Source organism: Olea europaea, chromosome 4 (genome assembly GCF_002742605.1).
Source record: "Olea europaea var. sylvestris chromosome 4, O_europaea_v1, whole genome shotgun sequence".
Lineage (NCBI taxonomy): Eukaryota > Viridiplantae > Streptophyta > Magnoliopsida > Lamiales > Oleaceae > Olea > Olea europaea.
In genome coordinates this window covers 3,681,729-3,704,486 of record NC_036240.1, presented here as the reverse complement: position 1 = coordinate 3,704,486, position 22,758 = coordinate 3,681,729, and the positions used below count along the sequence as shown (strand labels likewise).

General features: G+C 34.4%; 1 protein-coding gene across 1 annotated transcript; it reads right to left on the bottom strand.

The window, feature by feature from the left end:
- Nucleotides 1-6,755: 6,755 nt before the first annotated feature.
- On the bottom strand, nt 6,756-22,754 carry LOC111393331 (myosin-6-like). The gene is made up of 39 exons (XM_023018823.1): nt 22,420-22,754; nt 21,001-21,129; nt 20,614-20,757; nt 20,358-20,503; nt 20,123-20,279; nt 19,950-20,008; nt 19,678-19,837; nt 18,401-18,550; nt 18,194-18,330; nt 17,928-18,074; nt 17,710-17,811; nt 16,717-16,774; nt 16,522-16,623; nt 15,637-15,674; nt 15,405-15,531; nt 15,114-15,284; nt 14,906-15,037; nt 14,699-14,808; nt 14,562-14,622; nt 14,127-14,304; nt 13,831-14,036; nt 13,519-13,638; nt 12,801-12,899; nt 11,865-12,077; nt 11,610-11,749; nt 11,363-11,471; nt 11,227-11,271; nt 11,080-11,154; nt 10,818-10,988; nt 9,535-9,687; nt 9,228-9,422; nt 8,912-9,040; nt 8,760-8,830; nt 8,565-8,664; nt 8,421-8,477; nt 8,189-8,245; nt 7,770-7,850; nt 7,585-7,667; nt 6,756-7,234 (listed from the first exon to the last, which is right to left on the bottom strand). Exons 1-39 carry the CDS (start codon nt 22,420-22,422, stop codon nt 7,120-7,122), a joined length of 4,530 nt encoding a protein of 1,509 aa, XP_022874591.1. The 5' UTR covers nt 22,423-22,754; the 3' UTR covers nt 6,756-7,119.
- Between the last annotated feature and the right edge of the window lie 4 nt (nt 22,755-22,758).

Sequence of the window (22,758 nt, the reverse complement as noted above, 5' to 3'; positions counted from 1 at the left end):
ATCAAACTATTAGTTAAATATTTCATGCCTTAATTATATTCTTAGCCTTCAAGATCTCAAATTCTTGTTTAATCACATGGTAGAGACCATGAAGTAATTTATAAAATTAAAAGCTCAATAGAAAAATGAAAAACTTCGTAACTTTGGAAAGCCCTTGTTTCGGCTCCATTTTATTCAAAATACATTTTTTTCTCTTCTTTTCAACTAAACATTTTTTAATAAAATAATATTATATGTTAATTTAAAAAATTTTCTTCTTTTTAACTACATTCTTCAAAAAAATCTCTATTTCAAAATACATTTTTCCCTAATAAAAGGTGTTTTAATAATGTATCGAGCAACTGTTTAACAAAATTTAAGTCTATTTTAAAATAGTAAGACTATATGTAGGAGTTGATACCTACCTATCACAGAAAGTCAAGAAAGTTGATCTCTTTTGATTTATTGGACATCAAATTCTCATTGGCATGCAAGTAAATAGATCTATTTCAATCTACAAAGAAGAAAAATCGTACCCCTAAGGAGTCAAAACTACGGAATTGAGTTTTAGACACCCACGTTCTAAACCCTCGCCAAACCCATGCTAACCTAGGGGAGCTCGTTCCTCTAATTCTTCTCATTCACAATGCTAACTACGTCACATTTCTCCACTGCATTTAGTTCGATCGTCCGAGGATGTTTGTTGGAGAGTGGGATGGTGGGGGTAAGGGTTAACCAACGGACTTTATTACTTGTATAGTTTTCTTTATACCTATGTTGATGGTATTGAGATGACATGAATTTTGACCATTAATTTGAATAAATAATGCTATCTCGACATCCATCAACAAAAGTGTAAAGCAGTTTCTTGTACGGGTAGCTTAGTTGTTTACTATATCATATGACAGTGGTGGAATGTGGGTGACCTCATTTTCTTGAGAATTTAATTCCATCTGCATTTATTACCACGATTCCCAGTGCCAATGTTCGGTTGATGTGGTCGGTATTACCGTTTGAATTCCCGTTAGAACATTGCACTTGGCATACTTCACGTGCTACATTCATATTTTTAATTATTTAGTAAATAATTCTTTTTATCCCTCATTAATCGAGGTGCATGCAGCCCTCTCCCATGGTTTTAAAGCACACATTATTTGTTATATAGCCCTGTTTGGCACAGTTAAAAATCAGTTTTTTAACAATATTTTATAGACATTAATGAAATGTGAGACTAAAAAATTGTGGGTTCTATAAAATGTATGATTAAAATTTATTATTGGTTTTAATTTAAATTTTAATCAAATATTTGAGCTATCAAGTTTTCTAAAGTAGAAATAATTATTCCAACTTGGTCTTAATAAGTTGAAATTAAGTTCAAAACCTAAAGATAAGCATGTGCTAATTAAAGCTTACAAGTAGACCTTGATCTCCATCGATTTAGTATCATTATCTTATTTAATTCATTTATTAGATAAAAATGTATGTATACAATATATTTAGAGCAAAATTAATTTTTTCAAGATAAATTATACTAGAGCATAGCCTAGAGATTTTTATTTTTATTTTCATTTTCATTTTTTACTTAAATTTGTGGAAATATGTACTTAATTTAGGTATCCTAGGTGCTAACAAGAATCACAAGGTGCATGCATGGTAGCTACATCAAGACTCCATTTTCTTGCATTTGATCCCTTCAAGATGATAAGAAAAGGCATCACATCAATCTTCATTTCCGATAAATTCTGCCTATTTCCTGTGAAAATTACAAGAAAAATGCTAGATGTACAGGAAAAGTGTTATCAGGTTTGACAGTTCTTGATTGAATAATCGCAAAAAAAAAAAGGGAAAATGGACCAACCACGTGTTGCCAAAATTTTTTACAGATTACAGTTGACAGTTTTTGATTGGATAATGGCAGGAAAAAAAGGGATATTTTCAAAAATGTCTAATTTCACGAGTGTCAATTGAAAAATGTCAATTTTTTAAATTCAGCATTAAACTGTCTATTATCCCTTAATAAAAAAAGGAAGTAATTTATTTTATTTTTTCAATTTGTTATGGATTTCGATAAGTAGCTTCGATGAGAAGCTACATTAAAATGATGTTATCCACATTTCAAATGTCATTCTCGATATTTGAATCTCGTTTATATTTTAAAAGTATACATATCAAATCACAATAATAAATGTTCTCGACATTTCAAACGTTGTTCTACACATTTTAAATAGCTAGAATGACATTTCATTCCGAACATGACATTTCTCTACGCTTGAAATGTAATTCTCGATGTTTCTGTATGAATGAGAAAAATAGCATTAATTGTGATTTGACATGTGCACTTTTGAAATAAATATGGTAAGTTATGTGTCAAAAAATTATTATCCAATAAAACTTTTGCAAAAATGTTCATTTCTTGTCTTTGTGTGGAATCATAAGTTCACAAGGGTATTTTGATCCAAAGTATTTCAAAATAAACGTTTTTGCAAGGATTTGTGAAAGTGGACATTTTTGCAAATGGATATCTAAAATAGACATTTCAAGTAATTTCCTAAAGGAAAAAAAAAAAACAGGGAACAATCAAGTGCTGCCTGTGCAACACCTATAGGAGATTTGACAGCAATTCCCAAGGTTCAAATTATTAAAATTCTGCAAGTACTTTAGAAATCCTTCATTAACACTTTGTATCGAGAATATTGTCCAATCTAAACCGTTTGGCCACCTAAAAGAATATGAAGAAAGGTCGGAGATTCTTCAATCTTTATCTCACAATTTCTTTGCAATGATTCGCGACCATATTTCTAATTATTATTCCAGGTCATATCTTTAATAATTCAAGTTCTTGTCGAAGTACACAGAAGTAATTTGCTAATCATTGTCTAACTCCGAAGTAAGTGAAAGTGAGACATTAGCCTAAGAATTGACCGATTTCATGTCAAGTTCAATTGTTGGCTCGACTGTTTGCTCGAATGAGGTAGTCGGTCTTGACAACCTTTCTCATATATGTTTAGTCAATTTAATCGGAGCATATTTGAGCCTTATTTTTTGTTCAAAATATATTTTGATGGAGAATATGTAGTTCAAAAGTAAAGAAAAATTTTGAGTTTACGTGTAATATTATTTTTATTAAAAAATATGTGATTTAAAATTAAAGAGATAAAAGTGCATTTTGAAGAAAAGAATCAAACAAGAGCCTCTCTCTCTCTCTCTCTCTCTCTCTCTACACATGCGCGCACGCTCGCAAATGTGAATTTTTTCTTTTTGAACATGTTGATTTGACTTAATATATATATTTTTTAATTCAATCCAAGATCAATTCATGTCTAATATAAAACTAGATGGCTAAATAAAATAAAAATAATAAAATTCATCGATACCGTATTTATTATTTAGTTATTTAGAGTTCAATTTTATCTCATAAAATTATGAAAGAATGCCTATGGGAGTATTTTTCGTTGCAAATGCAAGATATTTTTTGCATACTTATTTTTGTATAATTAACTAACGACATATCTAGTTGTAAATATATTATTATCTAATTACACTATTATGCATATAATATTTTTGGAACATGACTTGGATATATGCAAAGAGATTGACTAATGTGGAAACACATGAGACCACATGGAAAAGCCGTTTGGAGCTACGCTCTGGAATATTTTGACTTTAACGAGAACCTTAACCAAAAATTGGTCAACCTAAGTATATTCTATCAAAATTATATATAAATATAACAAGCACCATCTGTATATTTTGATTAGGGCTGGGCAAATCTCCCGAACCGAACCCGAACCGAACCGATCCGAACCCGACGGTTCTTGTCAAATTAAATACCCGAACGGGTATCTGAATTGAGAACCGACGGGTACGGTTCGGTTCTCGGTTCTAGACCAAGAACCGAAGAACCGAATAAGAACCGAATCTTTCTAATTTTTTTTTTATATTGAGTAAATCAAATTATTTTAATTTTAATTTTTTCTAAACAAATTAACAAATTAATGATTTCTAAATCCAAATTTTTGGCCCAATAATTTGTTTCATTTCTAATTTTTTAATTTTTGGCCCAATTACCCATTTTATTGTTTCATTTCTTAGCCAAACAAATCAAATCCACTAAATAACCCTAAACACCTACAATAAAGTGCATAACGTTGTCTCGACTCTCGCACTCACTCTCGCAGCCTATCTAATATTTCAAAACCTATATAATCGTCGGCCGACACTCTGACCTCCGATCGAAGCCGTGACTTTCCCCGACTGAAGCTTTGATCGTAGCGATCATTTGAACAAGATAGTTTACTAATCTCTGACATTCCAAAACTATTGAATGTATCATTAGTCGTATTTATATAACGTTGTTATAAATGTTAAAAAATTTAATTATAGTACAGAACCGAACGGAACCGAACCGATCCGAACCGAACCGAATGGAACCGAACCCGAACGGTTCCATAATTATATTTGGACCCGACGGTTCCATTTACTAGATACCCGAAAAGTTTGGTTCGGTTCGGTTCTAAAGAGAACCGAACCGAACCGACCCGCGCCCACCCCTAATTTTGATTATTCCACTAGATTTAGCAACAAAACGATCTGAATAAAAGAAATGATTTATATAGTCGATTATAGATTATACTTATGCGAATATGTACTTATAATATTCAAATATATCTACCTAACATGTGAAACAAAAATAATGTTAATTGTTTAAATATTATGCTCTTCACCTACCTGCATTTTATTCATGATTAGTATTAGCCCATTAATTAATTGATTTTGACTAAAAGATGCAATTTGGACTATTTCCGTTAGAGCAATGTTATTTGTAGTCACTTATTGTCATAGTTGTCATACATGGTATACGTATTGCAGTTAGTGATTTGATGTACTAATGTAATAGTTTTTTGTTGCCTTATGTATCAAATCACTAATCGTCACATATATGACACGTAGGACGATTGAGATTGTGAACAACTGCAAATAACATTATTTTTTCCATTATGCAATTTTGCTGAATTCATTCCTTTTTTGATTAATGAATGAAAGATGCAAGTTTAAAATTTTGTTAATCTATTATTAAACATTTAAACTAAAGAAATTAGGTTGCCTAAGTTGTGACATTGTTGTCATTTTCCTTTCTTTAGCAAAATTTTAGAAATTTTCTATACATGTTAGGTACGTCAAGCTAGACAAAACTGAACATGACAATAGATTAATTTTATCACATTTGTCTCTTCTTTAATCTTGTTCGATGATATCCAACTCAACTTATCAAGCGTCTTTTATAATCTCGTTCATGACTTTTCCATCTAAATTATAGTCCGATCCTATCTATCAATCCCACTCCAATGGATAAGATAAAATCTTGATCCATTCTTATTGAAAATGTGTAATGGTCCATACCTTACTCATATAGAGACCACATATTCTTGCATGAATTTGATAATAAAGCATGGTAGCCAAAATATGTAGATAAGATACCCTCATACCTATGTCCCTCGTTGGGCTCAAATTTTCAAATTTATTTTTTCTCAAGCTCGTTTTCAATCATATATTTATAGAATCCACAACTTTTATCAATTTATAAACCACATAATTTCATTAGCCTTTATTAAAATCTACTATAAATCTAATTTTTAGCCAAATCAAATAAGGGCATACATATAATTTGGATTTCTTGCATTGGTCGCAATCGACTTTATTCTTCAACAGTCTGAGTATGAGTATGACATTTAAAATTATGCCTTTATTAGATGTAGAAGTGGATGCTATATATGGATGAAAGCAACTGTCTTGGACTTACCTATGCTCCCTTTTATTTGATGTAGAAATAAAATTTTTATTTGTTGTATAGAAAATGACGACAAGCCTGAAATATACAAGGAGTTCTTATTTTTTGGGTAAACAAATGACGTCAAGTTTGGATTTTTCCACTTTGTCAGGCTCCATTTTACAGGGTCTTTACAGACTCTCTCACATGAGGTGGATTTCTCATCATTAAAAAAATACCTCAAAAATGCTCCCACCCCCCTGCGTTGGAAAGAAACTTCAGTGGTGGTGATGCGACTACCCTATTAGGGTGTGCCACCTCGACTGGTGGCCCACCACGCACCCTCGAGGTGTGTGGGCCACCTATCGAGATAGTGCATCGTCACTGTCGGGCGTACCACCCACAGGTGTGTGGGCCACCCGTCGAGGTGGCGTCTCGACATTAGGCGAGCGCACCATTAAAGATTTAGTCTAAGTTGTGAGGAGCCTATGAAGGGTCTATGAACCCCCACCCTGACACTGCAACAAGCTTGATCAAGTTTTCATATAATAGTCAATCTTAGGGGTTGGTGGGGGGCCTAAAGATCTAACCCTTGGACCAATTACACGTTAAAATTTGCTCAATCAGGTGACTAAGCCCCCTTAACCAATAGGCTGCTCCAAAATAAATCCAATTGTTGACCCTTTTAGCCACTTGGTTCAATTCATGTCAATAATGTTGATTTTTTCTTTTTGGGTTCATAATTGTCAAATAAAATTTCAATGCTAACATATAAAGTGTGATACTCGACTTAGACTTGTTAGATTAATATCGTCCATTCATCGGAATCATACAAATAGTGTATACTTTTTTTGTGCACTATACAGAACAATATATTTGTATATTATCATGTTTAGTACAACTCAGTCGAATATGCTGTAAAAGGGTTCAAAACAACGACCTGTAATGTACAAATAGAATGAAACTCGGTAAGTTTAAAATTATTTAAAACAGTACTACACATTGTACAAAAAGAAAAAATATAAATCCAATAGATTGCAACCATTTTCATCCTTAAAATGTACAAAACCATCACCAAATATTTTTCATACAAATTCCTTCCGTCGAAAATCGCCACTACATGGTAAAATCTGGTGGGATTTTTAATCCACCAATTACTATACTATAAAAATATGCTTCACTCTACTCCCTACTCCCTAGTAAGAATGCTGCCAATACGGCAAAAAGAAAAAAACATAGGCAATAACTCACTGAACGAATTTTATCGACAACCTCCATGGCAAAAATCGAAAACAAATGTACAATGTATAATGTATCCCTGGCGTAGCCGAACCAAAACATTAGATGCTATGAACCATGAAGGTTCCTTAACCTCAGTCGTGTAAAAACTGGAAGGCCGGATTATCAAGAAGTGCGGTCGCAGGTTTGACTTCTAAGAAATCCTTCACTTGGAGAGACTTGGAAAGGTCATCAATCGAGAACGGGATGCTGCAGTACATAAATAGAAAGGTAAAAATTCACTTTTTCGACAAGGCAAAAAATAAATAACGAGAAACAGAATGGGATTGTCACGTCATATATTCTGATGATCGTGTCGGACAATCCACTAATTGTACTAAAAGACGCTTACTCAGTGATGTAACTGTAAGAGGAGAGTTTAATGACTGAGTAACAAAACTCGTTCGGTGACTAATATGAAACTTCTCTGAAAGTTGAGTGACCAACATTTTTTTAATCGTTTACGCCGGCACTCGGTTTCCCAGTTCTTTTACTGGCAATATTTTGCAAGAACTTTATTCCCGATTTTCTATAGATCTCTATATGAAATTGTAATTTACCTTGAATTATCGTCCAACAAAAATGAACTACTCGCGGCATTGTTGGAGTCCTCTGTCATGAGCACCCTCATGCTAGATATGACCTGTTTCAGAGTTCGGCATGAATTTTCGAACAGGACTTTCACTAACAATGAACTACTAGGAATTATAGTAGAAAACGCGTAATTTGGCCACAGAATACTTACTTCTGGGGATACACTTCGAGTATTGTAGTTGTCGTCCCAATAAAGAGTACATATTCTGTACAGCTGCTGGACGCTAAGAATCTGAGAAGGCCAATAATCCCAACATGAGAAGAAGAAATAACATGTGGCACTCAACCAAGAGTATTATTCCAAAGAACCAACCAAAAGGCCATTTTTCAAGTAAACATATATAGAAAAGTTGTACCAGAGGAGTAAGTCAAATTTTATAAGTTCGTTAATATTTCGGTATAATACAGATGTGAGATTTATCCCTCAACAAGTACAACTTCCGATCGTGGTCAATTTCCACGAGAACCTTAATGCAAATGCACACACTTAGTTGGAATATTGGTTTGATGTAATTATCTTAACAAACTTCTGTTGTTGGGGTCAAGAGAGGAAGTGAGATGAAGACTTACAGGGCACAGATCATTGACAATCTCATCATATGATATTCTGTACTTTTGATGTATAACCTGCAGGTAGAATTTAACAGAACAAACTAAAGATAGTGGAAGAGTGACATAGCTAGAGATAAAAAGCATGTTTGGCTGAGCTTAAAAGGTGTACCTTAAGTAAATAAGTAACTTTTAAAATAAATATACATTAATTATTCCAGGGAAGATGGCACTTTGAAAAGGATGAACTCACCAAGAACCCAACAGATTGTCTTATATGCTTGAGTTCGTCCCAAGCCGAGCCTGCATACTGTAATCCAAGAATATTTCAAGAAAGCAATATGTGAGAAAAAGATGTAAGGAAGAAATAATTCAAAAATAAACAAGAATTACTTACCTCTTCTTTTGCTTGGCAGCACCACAATTCTAGCTCGGCTAACCCGGCTTTGACATACTCACCGTTACTAAATGTACAACATTCACGACGCAGAAGAAGACTGCACAGTCACCACGCATATTTGGATCAAATTTCTAAGCTTCCAGTGATAACAAAAGCACAGGAGGACAAAATTTCAAATAAAAAATCCCAGACCTGTTAAAGAGTTGAACGTTTATGTATGAAAATATTTGAGTAAATATCCTCTGATTAAGAACTGGAGGAACCTGGAAAATCCAACAACCATTAGCATTTTATAGCACGTAATAAGGTATACACAATCTGGCATAGATATATGAAGTCCATACAAAATTTTCTTTAAGTGTGCTGAGAAGAGAGTTGAGGCATTCAATGATTCCCTGCCAGTGATTTGTTGGAGAATCTTTTCCAAAGGATCGTCCAGTTCTTAGCACACTTCCTTTTGAATTTCTCGGTGCCTGAATTTCACCAGAGTGAACCATCCACGCAGAAATAAAAGGCTTTCATTTACACAGAATGATCGTAAATACAAAAAAATTACATGCCAAATATAAATGGCTTCCAAATCAGTGCTAACAAGTTCCATCCAGGCACAATGTAAGATGTTCGATCTAAAAAGGAATTAAATATAACAGTTTAACATGCCTGGATGCATAAAGCAAGCAATGATCCTAACTCCTTCTTCAAGTTGTCTCGAATAATTCCATAGATTTTCTCAACATATGCCGTGAGCTGCTGCTTGAAAAGCAAAGCTGGGTATTTGGCTTCAACTTGATGCACTGTTTCAAGCGCCGCTGCTGCCGCAGCAAGACTGACAGAAGAAGGGGAAGACCGAAAACCCTGCATACAATTTTCAATAATATAATCTATTACAGTTTGGTGATGAAAACTTATATGCGTACTCATGAGAAGGGGAAAAAAAGAAAGAAAACCATGAAAAGAGTTCCGCTACCATTGTCATTCTCCCAAATAGGGAGGTCGGAGGTGGTTTACGAACTGGAGTTGCACCAGGAGTGCCGGCAGCTTTCAAGCTTTTTTGAAGTAAGAACAGCAAAGTAGAGGTATTTGACAGCCAATAAGCCATGTGATCATTGCTTTCTTCATTCTGCGTTTAAGTTCCATCTTAGACATCTACAATATCTATAACAAGAGTTCCTAATGTTGCTTACTAAGCTAATTCATGATTTTCATCTAAAAGTTTAACTATCTGCTGTAACATAATAAATTCGTGAAAGGCTACCATCTGTGAAACTGAAACCAAAACATTGTTCTCCCCAAAATCATTACTAGAAAGAGAAAAATATGGAAAGAAAAACCCACTTCATAAATAAATGAGACATGCGTCAAGCAAAAATTGCAGAATTATAGAAAAAATCTCGTCAGAGGCTGAGATGGCAAAGCACTTATTTGCAACATAGTTCAAATTAACAATTTCCATGCAAACATTTGAAATTATATCGAGGCATCACTTCAAATTTCTCCCATATCACTAGAAAATCCAATAGGCATTCTGATCATGGATGGAGACAATTACAGATCTACCATATGGACAAGGATAAAATCAAGCTCCATCGCTCATAAACCCAACTCTTATTGCTTCAAAGGCTGAGAACGCCCATATCACTAGAAAATCCAATGGATGGAGACAATTACAGATCTACCATATGGACAAGGATAAAATCATGCTCCATCGCTCATAAACCCAACTATTATTGCTTCAAAGGCTGAGAACACATGATTTAACTGCTAAAATTTTTGTTTATTCTAATGTATTGCTTCCAATGTTAATCCCCCACCCCCACACATGTGCACCAAAAAATATATATATATATTAGAAGAGCAGCAAGAAGAGAAGCATATTTGGTATCAACTCTACTATATCTACACTAGGAACTCCGATGTTTAGCCTATTACATTTACAATTGAGATATATCAATTAGTTGCAAGACTCCGCCTAAGAATGAATCAGTACTGTGGACCATGTTTTAGTCTGTTGGATGGATCTTCATATGTAGCACAGGAAACATATTTGAACATAACAGCCACCAAAAATACAAATAATCTTCTTCACAATTAGCTTATGGTATACATGATATTATTACCCAAGATATGAATTTATTAAATCTTGATTTTTGGGCCGCTGTTACATCCTTTTTTTAAATAACTACCAGACCATGAATTTTGTGATTCCCTAATCCAGAAGAATAATGAGCTTGTAAAAAGTCATCCAATTACCTCGATGGCTGAACCCATCATCTGTATGAGACGATCAAATACACTTGTCTTCTCAGCTTCAAAAGATTTCCAGTGCAAAAGGCATTTGTATATGGTGAAAGCTGCAACTGGCTTGCCTTCACTAAAGCCCACGTCTTTCGTGACACAATCCACGAGTGCATCAACATCCTCCTAAACCAATTTTTACAGTTGTTTCTGTTTAGTCAACCAAGAACTTATGTCAAAACAAATGAAACAGACCACAGTTTCTCAAAACCCATACATGCCGATCAACTGGGGGTCTCTTTGGTTTGTTGTCAGGTGTCTCGTAAGATTTTTCTGGAGTATGTTGTGATTCCTGCATAAATAATAGAATTAGAGTCCAACCCATCTTACAAAATTCAAATTGGTAGTTATTAAAGATTAGTACAGTGGTTCTGATATCTTCATTGGCATGGTGGCCATTTTCCAATATCTGCATATAAGTTTCAACACAATAATGTGAGTTTTACTGATTTAGTGAAAATGCAAGAGATGGACCATCGGATTTCTGGACAAGTATTCACCTTGGTTGCTAAAGCAGAAGGATGTTCTGACACTCCTTTAGCAGGGAGCAAGGTCTGCTGCCGAAGAATTTTATTTTCAATTTCCATGTCCGAGATTTTTTCTTCAAGCCTGCAAATAGTGAAGAACAATAATTAACAAAAAATAAAATATCAAAGATGAGAATAAAAAACAGTTCTCACAAAAGATTGCAAGAAAATCCAATTTGAACATTAATAACTACTGGTAGCATAAAGGTTAGAACGGAACCTATGCATAGCAGCCTTCAACTTAACAATCCTTGACTCTGCCTCCATAGCCTGCTGTAATCTTTCCTCACTAAGTTTGTTTACCTCTTCATATTTTTTCTCTGTTTCATTTATTTTCTTTTCCAGAGAACTAATGAATGCCTGCAGTAAGTCAAAAAAATGAATACACCAACAAAACAAGCATTCGGTAACTTCATTCCTACATAGTTAAATTAACTCTTTACCAGAAAAACTCCCCAAATTTCAATCAGCTTACCTTGAGTTGTTCGTTTTCGGCATTAAGCTTCTCCGTCATTTCATGGTCCATAACTGGGATCTCCTGAATTATTGGGACTTGCGCGGCCGCACTTTTTGCAGCTTCCCTTTCTTTCATGAGCATGTCTTTGGTGTCTCTAAATTGAAGCCCAAGCTCTTGCAAAGCTGATTGCAATTTTGAATTTTCTTGCATTTTTGCTTCTTCTAGATCAGCCTTCATTAATTGAATGTAGATGCATAGACCACAAGACAAAATAAATAAATGATAAAAGATAAAAAAAAGAGCTGCCACATGGATTTGGAAGTATAATACGTTAAGAAGAATAAAAATGATTTGAAAGCTTTTCTCATGATATGCGTATCTTGTCCTATTGCTGGTAGAATATGGTGATAACTGATAAGTCTCATACTTGAACCATTTAAAAAAAGAAAAAGAAGGAAACTACAAAAGGAAACTAAATACACGTATACCCAAAGAATATTTCTTAATTTTAGCTTCAAAAGCATTGTAAATCCACTTTCATCTAACTGAATGAACCAGGTGAAAAATTTACATTTCCTAGCCTCAGTTTGAGATAAAATCACTTGAATACCACATTTACAAGAATTTTTAATCTTTCTTTTCTAAATTTCTATTTTTATTTTTAGGCTTCAGGCAGAGGTGGAAATAGGTGTTCTTGATTTGTCTTGTAAAACTTATCTTCTTTTCTTTCAGTTTCTTTCAGCATTATTGCCAATACAGGAATGTGCATTTATTATTTGCAGGATCAGAAAAATTTTCTGCTATGATGCCATTGGAAAAATTATGTTCATCTCATAGTTAAAATTAAGAACACACATAAAATCTGATGCCAAAGAAAACCAAAATCATATTACTTAAAAAACCAACATGAAAAATTGTCCCAATTTAAAGAAGAAGCTCAGAAGGTTTACTTACTCTCATTCGTTTCTCCAGCTGTAATCTCCAGGTCAGTTCTTCAACTTGCTTCTCTAATTTATTCTTGGCAGCTTGGAGAGCTCCGGTTTCTCTGGCAGCCTGCGTTCCATGAAACCAAATTTAATATCAACCACATTTCAGGATAAGTCTCTCCTTTTAGAGAGAGGAAAAGGAAGCCACTGGATTTTTAAGGTTCATAGCTGAACAATTCCATAAATCCTATATGAAGAGGTAAAAAATAGTTGAGTAGCTAATTGCTTTAACTCAAGTGCTACAAGCATTCATTGTAACTGCAAAAATATCTAGTTGTTTGAGTCAAGATGCAAACAAACTTGATGAATATATAATAATTTTGAAGCATTTCTTTCACCCTAAAACAATCTGATCATCTTGGTAATCATATACGAAGATATCACCTTAGCCCCCCAAAATTTTTAATTGATTCATTTCCAGCATCTAAGTCGGCAAGAAGAGAGCAAAATAGAATTCTTAGTTCAAATGCCTTAAAATGAATAGTCACATTAAGATGGTAATAAATACATAAATTTAAAATGTTTCAACATCATAGCAACTGGAAAATATAACTAAAGAAATATTTATCAGACAAATTCCATAAGGAGCAGAGAATTTGAAGGAAGATATCAGATACACAGATGAGATATAGAAAATTGGTGGAGGGTGTCAAGGGAAGGAGAGGAAGAAAGAGAGAGAGGGTAACCGTCTTCAGCATGCGCAGTTCTCTACGTGCAACTCTTGCCCTCCATGCGCATTGTGTGGTTATTGAAGCTTTCTTCAGCTTCATATACTCAAAATGGGCTAGGAATCTCCGACAATGACTCTGCAGTAAAAGGAGTGAGTCATCAAAATTTCCAGTTTAGCACAAGTAATATTCCTCTTAAGATATAAATATATACAAGAGATAATAAAGCATTTAGAAGAAAAAATAAAAAATAATTATGTTGCCCGGGAACCATATACCAAAAAGTAATTTATGTCTTCGGGGTTAAGTTCTTCAAAGAGCTAATTTTACCTGGATTACAATAGCTGCCCTTGTCTGCCTTCTAAAGCGAAGCAGGTCACGTGCAGCCATCCCACGCAATCCTGTCTGTATTGAAACAACAGATGAGCACAGTTCTTTGTATGCTTTCCTAGCAAGGTGCATTCTCAAGTCTCTCTGAATCTTCAGACAAGAAGCTTCTCTTCGCATGCCATCATAAACTTGCCGAGTAAGTTCTCCTGCAACATCAAAGAAAAAAACCAACAAAAAGTTCTCAATATTTGTGGGTACCTCCATCAATATGGAAACATATTGACCAACGTAAGTACCTCTGCACACAGATTGAATCCGTATTGCTGACTGACGCAACAACATGAAACTCTTTTGAGCCATGTGAGAGCGAATTTTCCTCTGAATAATGCTAGCAGATCTTCCTAACACCTCAGTCCGACGCGCATCCAGCTCTGCCAGCTGACCAGCCCTCAGAAACACTTTTGTTTTACCAATCTGAAAAAATAATAATAATAAATAAAAAATCAATGCTGCTTCACACAGTCTACAAAGGAAAAATTTGCGGATTCGGAAAGTTTAAGTAACTTCTTTTAGAGAACTACTGCAAAATGTTAGATATTAGCAATTAAGGTTAACTGATCCAACACTTCCATAGGATCATTATTACTAAGGGGGAATATATTGATAATAGAGTTTCCAGAAAGAGCTCATACTAGATACATATTCTACTGTCCAAGGAAGTAATTCATTACCTGATAACCTTCCAGTCCCACTTTCTCCAGAAGCCTCTTGCATACAGTAACCTCATCCGTACTAACATAATCAATTAAAGGGATCAAATAAGCTTCATATATGCATGGGGGAGAAGTACAAGGTAATAATGGCATACCTTCCCGCTAAAACTTCAGGAGAAAGGATGCCAAAACGGTCTACAAATTCATAGAACGGTTTTTTCGTAGGATATCCTGCACAACTTATCCTAATTGCTTCCATGACACCCTGGATGGACATGCATAACAAGCATGAACAACCCACATTCAGGAAGCTAAGCTGCTAAATTAAAAACGTGCAACCAACGAAAAAATATACTTCTTACCCCACAACGTAGTTGTTGCAGTACATTATGATTCTCAAATATAGCTGGCTTAAGAAGATTATTGGGCTTCACACAGCGAATATAATGAGGTTCAGTAGCGCTTAGAGTCTCAAGCAGAGATTGCAATTGTTGCTGCAAAAAACACTCAAATCTCAATTTACTGGGAAAAAGGCTAGGGAGGTGATAGCAAAAGAAATGAATTACAAACCTTAAACCTGGAGCCAATTGAAGAAAATTTTGATTGTTTGGAGGACTCCTCAGTTGAAGGTGGAAAAAGACCAGAAGCAAAGGAACACTTGGAAGAACACAAGAGTGCTTGATGTTCAGCGATAACATAATCCTTGTTTTTGTCCAGAAACAACTCAGTTTGATAAGTTACCTGACATATAAAACATTCAGATAATCCATTCTCTTCAATAACTCTCCTCAATATTCAGGTTCATACAGATTTTTTAATGTATAACCTAATACAGACAATAGAGAGATGATAGAAACTTACATCACCAGCATAATGAGCGAGGGTGAAGTCAGAACGAGCTAATTTGGGCTTACTGAATCGTTTATGGTTCTTGAATGTCTGGTAGAGCTTTTGAGCAAATGTTTCATGAGTTGATCGAGGAAACATGCTACAAGACATTTGCAACCATTAAATTGCTAGTCGTCAAATATTCTATTACTAAACAAGCTGAAGCACTTTAAATAGAAGTTCCTGTAACTAGGAAAAGACTGACCAAGCTTCATCCAAAAGAGCTATAATGCCACCTGGCTTCTGAGGAATTACAAAACAAAAGAAAAAATATAGATAAGAATAAATATTATTCAATAAAAAGTGGACCAGATCATAACAATTGCTAAAACACAACTTTCTGGCAAGGGATAAAATCCCATATAGGTTAAATAGAAAAGCAACCAACATATAAGGTTTAGGCTACGCCTTTAAACAAACGAGCAATTCGATCCTTCTAAAGGTAAAACGAGTGTTCGGACTACAAGATTGGCGTTCTCAAACGAGCCACTATCTTGTGAGGGCATTGTAACATATATATCTCACATCGATTATATATAAAAGTATTAATCAACATATAGGGGTTTGGTTAACTCCTCTTAACAAGGTTGACCTTTTAAAATGAATCCAAGTCTTAATAGTATCTACAATCAAAAAAATTTATAAACAATGAAACAGAAAACCCCATCTGCCTTTAGAAAGCGGGAAATTTAAAGAGACTAAGAAACTAGCCCAAAAACCATAAACAGTCTGTCATATACAAAAACTAGCCCAGAAAGTTGAGGTCATTAATAAAAACCTCAGAAAGGGAAAGATTAAAGAATGCGCACTGAAGCCGTCTCCACTTTATGTCTTGAGGCATGCACCTCGACAAATGGCACTCAAAGCATAAGGTTCTAGGTTCTTAATGAAAGCTTCAGCGAGGCATGCCTTAAGGCATAAGCCTCAAGTGCTTTTTAAAACAATGGACAGAATAAGACAATGGACTATTTTTCTTCAATGAGTTTAGAACAAAAAATGAATGTACAGATACTCAGTTATTAAAGAGGAAAACAGATTAACTATTGGATAAAATAACTTCCAAGAAAATTGAAAGCACAAATGGTACAACCTTTTCAATGAGATCCAGAACATCTTGATTATCAATGAACTCAATGTAGCTCCAGTTAATTTCTTCTTTTGTATACTCTTCTTGCTCCATTTTAAAAACGTGCTGGCATATAAGTTAATAGGCATCACAAAACTTTAGCATAATGACAAGTTCTGAAAATATTTATGAAGGAAGAATAAAGAATCTATAAGAAACCTGATTAAAATGCTGCTGAAGCTTCTCATTGGTCAAGTTTATGCAAAATTGCTCAAAACTGTAGAAATGTGCAACATTAAGTATTCAGAGTGATTACCATAAGCAAAATAGTTGGAAATAATCGCCTCCATGACAGAAGGAAAAGTTAAGCCATAAATTTGAATTAAATTGTTCATCATTTATAAATTCGTGAAAAGAAAGCCGAAAAGTTTGCACGTCAAAAGTATTGATAAGTTTGTATTTCAGAAGTCAAGAAGGATGCTCATAATTTTAGATCTTCAAGTCCTATAACAAATATAACAAGGTGTTGGTGCTGGATCAAACTAATAATGAATGACATATTTTTCCAACAAGCAACAACAAAAAGTATTAGCATCATAAACTTTAGACAAGCATGAAATTGTACTTCATCCTTGTATAAACATGAGAGGAGCAATTTGTCATTTTACAGACAAGGCACCATGCATTTGCCAAGTGTTGACTCCCCATCTGCCACACACTCGCTTTCCTCCTTTTCTCTCCGAGCAATCCAAAATGATAAAAAGAAAACGTAGAGTGAATGTAACCAAACAGAAGTAATGAAAAGATTATCTTGTCTCTTTCTCTATATCACAAACATTGAAGATTGCCAAAGCCTATATGTGAACGAATTAACAGGATACAAGGACATAAATAATATTCAACTTATATTTAATTATTTAAGCAACTGAGTAAAACAGACCAGATCATGTCAACAATGAAGACAAAGCATACCAGTTAAGCACCTGTTAGTCTTGAAACTCTCAAATCCATAAATATCCAGCACCCCGATTAAACATTTTGAATTAGGGTCTTGACCAATTGAACTATTAATCTTATCCACAAGCCTGCAGATAAGCAATAACTATGAAAATTAAAAAGTTAAATATTCAACTTATATTTAATTATTTAAGCAACTGAGTAAAACAGACCAGATCATGTCAACAATGAAGACAAAGCATACCAGTTGAGCACCTGTTAGTCTTGAAACTCTCAAATCCATAAATATCCAGCACCCCGATTAAACATTTTGAATTAGGGTCTTGACCAATTGAACTATTAATCTTATCCACAAGCCTGCAGATAAGCAATAACTATGAAAATTAAAAAAATCATGATAAAATACTGTATGTTGGATCACAAATGTGCATCAACTAAAGAACATCTCCTTCAAGCATAAAAATGAAGCTTACCAGTCAAACAACCTTGAGTAGACAATTTTGGCCAAAGCATCTCTGCTTCCAGCCGCTGCTTCTGGATCTAAACATTTGGTGATGGTTTCATCACGAGTGACAATTACACGTTTGCAGAGGGCATCCTCTAAAGCCTTTACATCACACCTACAAAATGCTGACCTTTTAAAAGCTGAATCTTCCTAATCTTAGCAGGCAGTAAGAATAAAAAATTAGCAACTACTCTTGTCAGGTTAAGTATGGATGGACTTGCAAAATCTAATTACATGAACAGCTCTGCTGCAGTTCTTAAATGAAACCAAGATGTTTCATCTTTAGGCATGGATGAATCTATTTCCTTCCCCTTTGTAAATTCAATGTTTCCAAGATGGAGGATTGCAGCAATAACTCGAAATATTGCATCCTGATAGACAACAGATGAAATAGATTTAGCGAGAAAACACTCTTGCATGTAAAACAATTGTCTTTTATACCTGTTCCTCTGAACTTATTCCCACGGTATCCATTGCTTTTTTTGTTTCTATATACTCTCTGGATTCATCAAACCTGTCTAACTCGTAGCAATTTGATTGATTTAAATAATGGAATGTTCTTGGATTGCCCAACTTAAATTTTTTAATATCCTGAAAGTAAAAAGCAAAATAAAATGAGATTAATCAGGAATTAAGTTGTAAACATAAGAGGGTGCATAAATAAAGATTTTTCAAAATAAATTGACAAGAAATTAAAGAAATGTGATGACTTGGGTGAGGGAAGTGTTGACCTAATACTTGGACATGATACCAAGTAGACATCAACGGAGAAACTCATAATTCAATCCCATGGAGCAGTACAAACAACAGGGATACAATATATGTTTAAGACTAAAAAATGAGAACGGCGTGAACGTCTTTATAATTCGATTAGCAGTCAATCTGCTATATTGAGCAGTAGCAACAGAGAGAATTCAGAAGGAATCTTGACTCATAATTCAATCCCATGGAGCAGTACAAACAACAGGGATACAATATATGTTTAAGACTAAAAAATGAGAACGGCGTGAACGTCTTTATAATTCGATTAGCAGTCAATCTGCTATATAGAGCAGTAGCAACAGAGAGAATTCAGAAGGAATCTGGGGTTACTGCAGGGATGGTAGATGTGAGTAAATAAAGAAGACAAAGCAATCTTCATCAACAAGTTTTGCAACCAAGCAATAAAAACTTTGATGTGGGAAACTGCCTTGAGATATATAATTGGCATGTTAATGCATTGCTTAATATCAATCACTGATTAGATAGAATAGAAAATTAACGGAAATTCTATTACTTCTAGAGATTAAGAATAATGCGTGTAGAATGTAATAGAAAACCAGTTTCTCATTCCCTTTTATGACAAATCAACTAAAAAATTCATCATATCAAGGAAATTCAGCTTTCTGAGAGGAGATGATCAACAAGAACAACCTAAGTTTTATTCCAAATAAAGGGTCTGCTACATGAGTACTTAATCACTACATCTATTCAAACATCAAATGCAATAGATCCTTCCCAATATCAAGGGACCTAGTTAATTTTGATCTATTCAAACATCAAATGCAATAGATCCTTCCCAATCTCAAGGGACCTAGTTAATTTTGGTCTACCTCACCCTCTTAGAATGTGTCCTACTAGGATCTCATCTCTAGTGAATGGGAGCATCTACGTGAGAAGATCGAATGTGAAAATTCAGTAAAAGGATAAAGATAGAAAATGGAATGGAAACCAATCACCTCAGGTGGTGCAGCACAGAGCATGTAGAAACAATGGTAGTTTCTCTCAGGATCAGACACTTGACAAACACGAGATCTCTCAAGCAAATAAGTTCTGATAGCAGCCCCAGAAATCCTACCCCTTTGATCAAATTGAAGCTCAACGAACTTGCCAAAACGGCTGCAATTGTTTTGGCACGTAAATATTAGTTGATGGAATATAACAAAATGAATTTATAAGATAATGGTTGCAACAAATCCTATATCATACTGCAAATGCTGAATTTCCATACCTTGAATTATTATTCCTCACAGTTTTTGCATTACCAAACGCTTCCAGAACAGGATTTGACTACAATGACAGAACACGTAACATAATATGTGAACTGAAGGTAAGATACTCGAATTACCAGAATAATGCTTCTAATCTATGCTCGTGCACCAACTAAAAAGCAAAATTTATTACCTCAAGAACTTTTTGTTCCACGGTCCTTCCTTCAGTTGCAGATCGTCCACCCATGTAAGCAAGATAACGCATGAGCAATTTTGTGCTTTCAGTTTTACCGGCCCCACTCTCGCCACTAACCAAAATAGATTGACTTATTCCTTCATTCATCATGAGTCTGTGGCCACAAAACGATCCCTTAATTAGCTGTGTAATATGCATAAACACAAACAGTCAACCTAAAGTAAATACATGCCTATATGCAGCATCTGCAACAGCAAATGGGTGTGGACTTAGCTCACCAAAGCCAGCTCCTTTATATTGCGCCATCATATGGCTATCATATAGATGAGGCAATTTTTGAAAGGGGTTCACAGCTATTAATATATTTCCTGTATATGTCTGCAAACACATCCAAGTCAAAGAGTTTATAAAATTATCTAGGTTATTCCATGAGAGAAGAATGAGAAGGAAAATTTCCTTGAAAATATATAAGATATTGTGAAACTTACATAAATTTCATTGATATCATATCTAGATTTTAAATTGTGTAGAGCTCCAGGTTCATGCAAATATGCCAACTTTGTCATGTCATCCACCCCACATGGTGGGGCTTCGGCATCTTTGGGATAGACATTGGATGACTTAACAACAACCTGTAGAAAATCTTAGTAGAAATATTAGAAGGGTCCTAAATTCATTCAACCATTAAGGGCTACGTTTAATTAAAAGGACAATAAAACTAAAAGAACATATCATGGGAATAACTAATGCAAAGAGACATTTTCCATGTCTCTCTCTCACAATTACAATAAAATGAATTCGAAGATTTCTACAAGAGAAATAGAAAATGGAAGGTAAAAAAAGTATTAAGTATTTAACTTCCGATGACAACTTACCGTCTTCCCTGATGTAGAAAGGACCTTGATGTCTTCACCATTGACCGCCACAACCTCCCCATCAATCCAGGCTTCATCAGCATCCTCCACCCAAACAAGAGACCCAACCCCTACACTGACTGAAGCAACCTACAAAATTCCAGTGACCAGTATTCAATATGGAGTAATGAAGAGCAATTTCCAGAATGGCAAGGATAGAATAAAATGATACAGTAAGTCCAGGGAAGTCCAGACTACAAGTTGCCAGTTACATTATTTGCAGATTTAAAATCACCCATTGACTATTAACCGGGCTATAAAAATTATATAGTTTATTTGGCACAACTTATGAAAATCATTTTTTCTCAAACTCATTTTCAACCACATATTTTCCAATTTTGTACATGGACCCATAATTTTTTCCCTACGTTTTAACTGCGTATTCTCCAAAAATATCATTTTTTAATTCACTTAGCCCCTGTTTGACCCCCATTAAATCTCATCAAATTAATTTAAATTTTTCTCTCCCCTTTTTTTCACCCACACAATCTTTAGGAAGACATGCTAGTTTGAAATCTATGCACATGCATAAGTTTTCTTTATAATTAGCATGGCTACCAATGCTTCAGTCCGGGGCAATTTTGCCAGAGATCACAAGAAAGCAATTTTTCATAGAATAAAGAATCAAAGAACACTAAGAGAGAAAACAATGATAAATTTATTTTTTTTCCTTCGTGCGTAAAATTTTTATAAATTAACCATATACATATTCAATTTCAGTTGGATGCTGATCCTCACCACTACCAATAGGGAGAAAAAGTTCCCCGAGTCTCAAATTGAGGGGATGACACCGAAACTTATAGAATTTTTAAACTAGCACCAATGCTAAGAAAATCTTTCCACAATCAACCATAAAATTGTGAGCAATTATTCATATATCAGTTATAAATGTTAAATCACTTCATCTAAAATTTAAGCATTAGATCAAGCCAAAAGTATATCATTCAGATACTATCTTCAACACTAAATGACATGAAAAGTTGACTTCGGGCAATCATCCGACAAATTCAGTAATTACTGCATTCTAGTACATTGTCTGCTCTTCAAGTAAATTGAAGTCAAACCTTTTAGTTGCAACTTAAAACCAGGGATCCACCCCTCCATTTCCCCATCCCCACCCACACCCAAAAGGCCACCAGACAGAAATTACTTCATAAAATTCATATACCACGACTATTAACGTTCGAAATAAACGATTATAAGTTAATATTGGTAGTAAAAGAAATACACATTCACGTTAATTCATAAAGAAATCCATCATCGTTTAAAACAATGAAAAAGAATAAATCTTTATTGAATTAACCACAGATCAACGTATCTCAAGCTATCAAATATGAAGATTAAGCATCAACAGAAAAAAGTTAAATAGAAATTCTATACCATTTTCAAAATAACTTCAAACGGATCAGAATCTCCAGTGCTTAATTAATCAGCCATCAAATCCTCAAGAAACCAACAATGTTCACAAGTAGTGGATCAAACCAACACTGCCTCCTCCACTTAAAGAATGAAAAAATTCACTTCAAATTGATTACTTCTACAAACAATAGATCTCCCACTTGTTATTTACAGTACTTGATTTTCTTGAAATGTTCTGATCGAAAATAGAACAAATAAAGATCTGACAACAGAATGAGCTTTGTACATTCACCGCTCCAAATAAAAAAATAATAATTATAATAAAATGGGAAAAGAAACGTATTTAAAGAAGAAAAAATT

What these genes read in the sequence shown, in the direction of transcription:
- LOC111393331 (XM_023018823.1), bottom strand. An exon ending in GTTGCAGATGCTGCATATAG is followed by an intron (nt 20,280 to 20,357) that starts GCATGTATTTAC and finishes TTGTGGCCACAG; the next exon opens with ACTCATGATGAATGAAGGAA. An exon ending in GACCCCCAGTTGATCGGCAT is followed by an intron (nt 10,989 to 11,079) that starts GTATGGGTTTTG and finishes AAATTGGTTTAG; the next exon opens with GAGGATGTTGATGCACTCGT.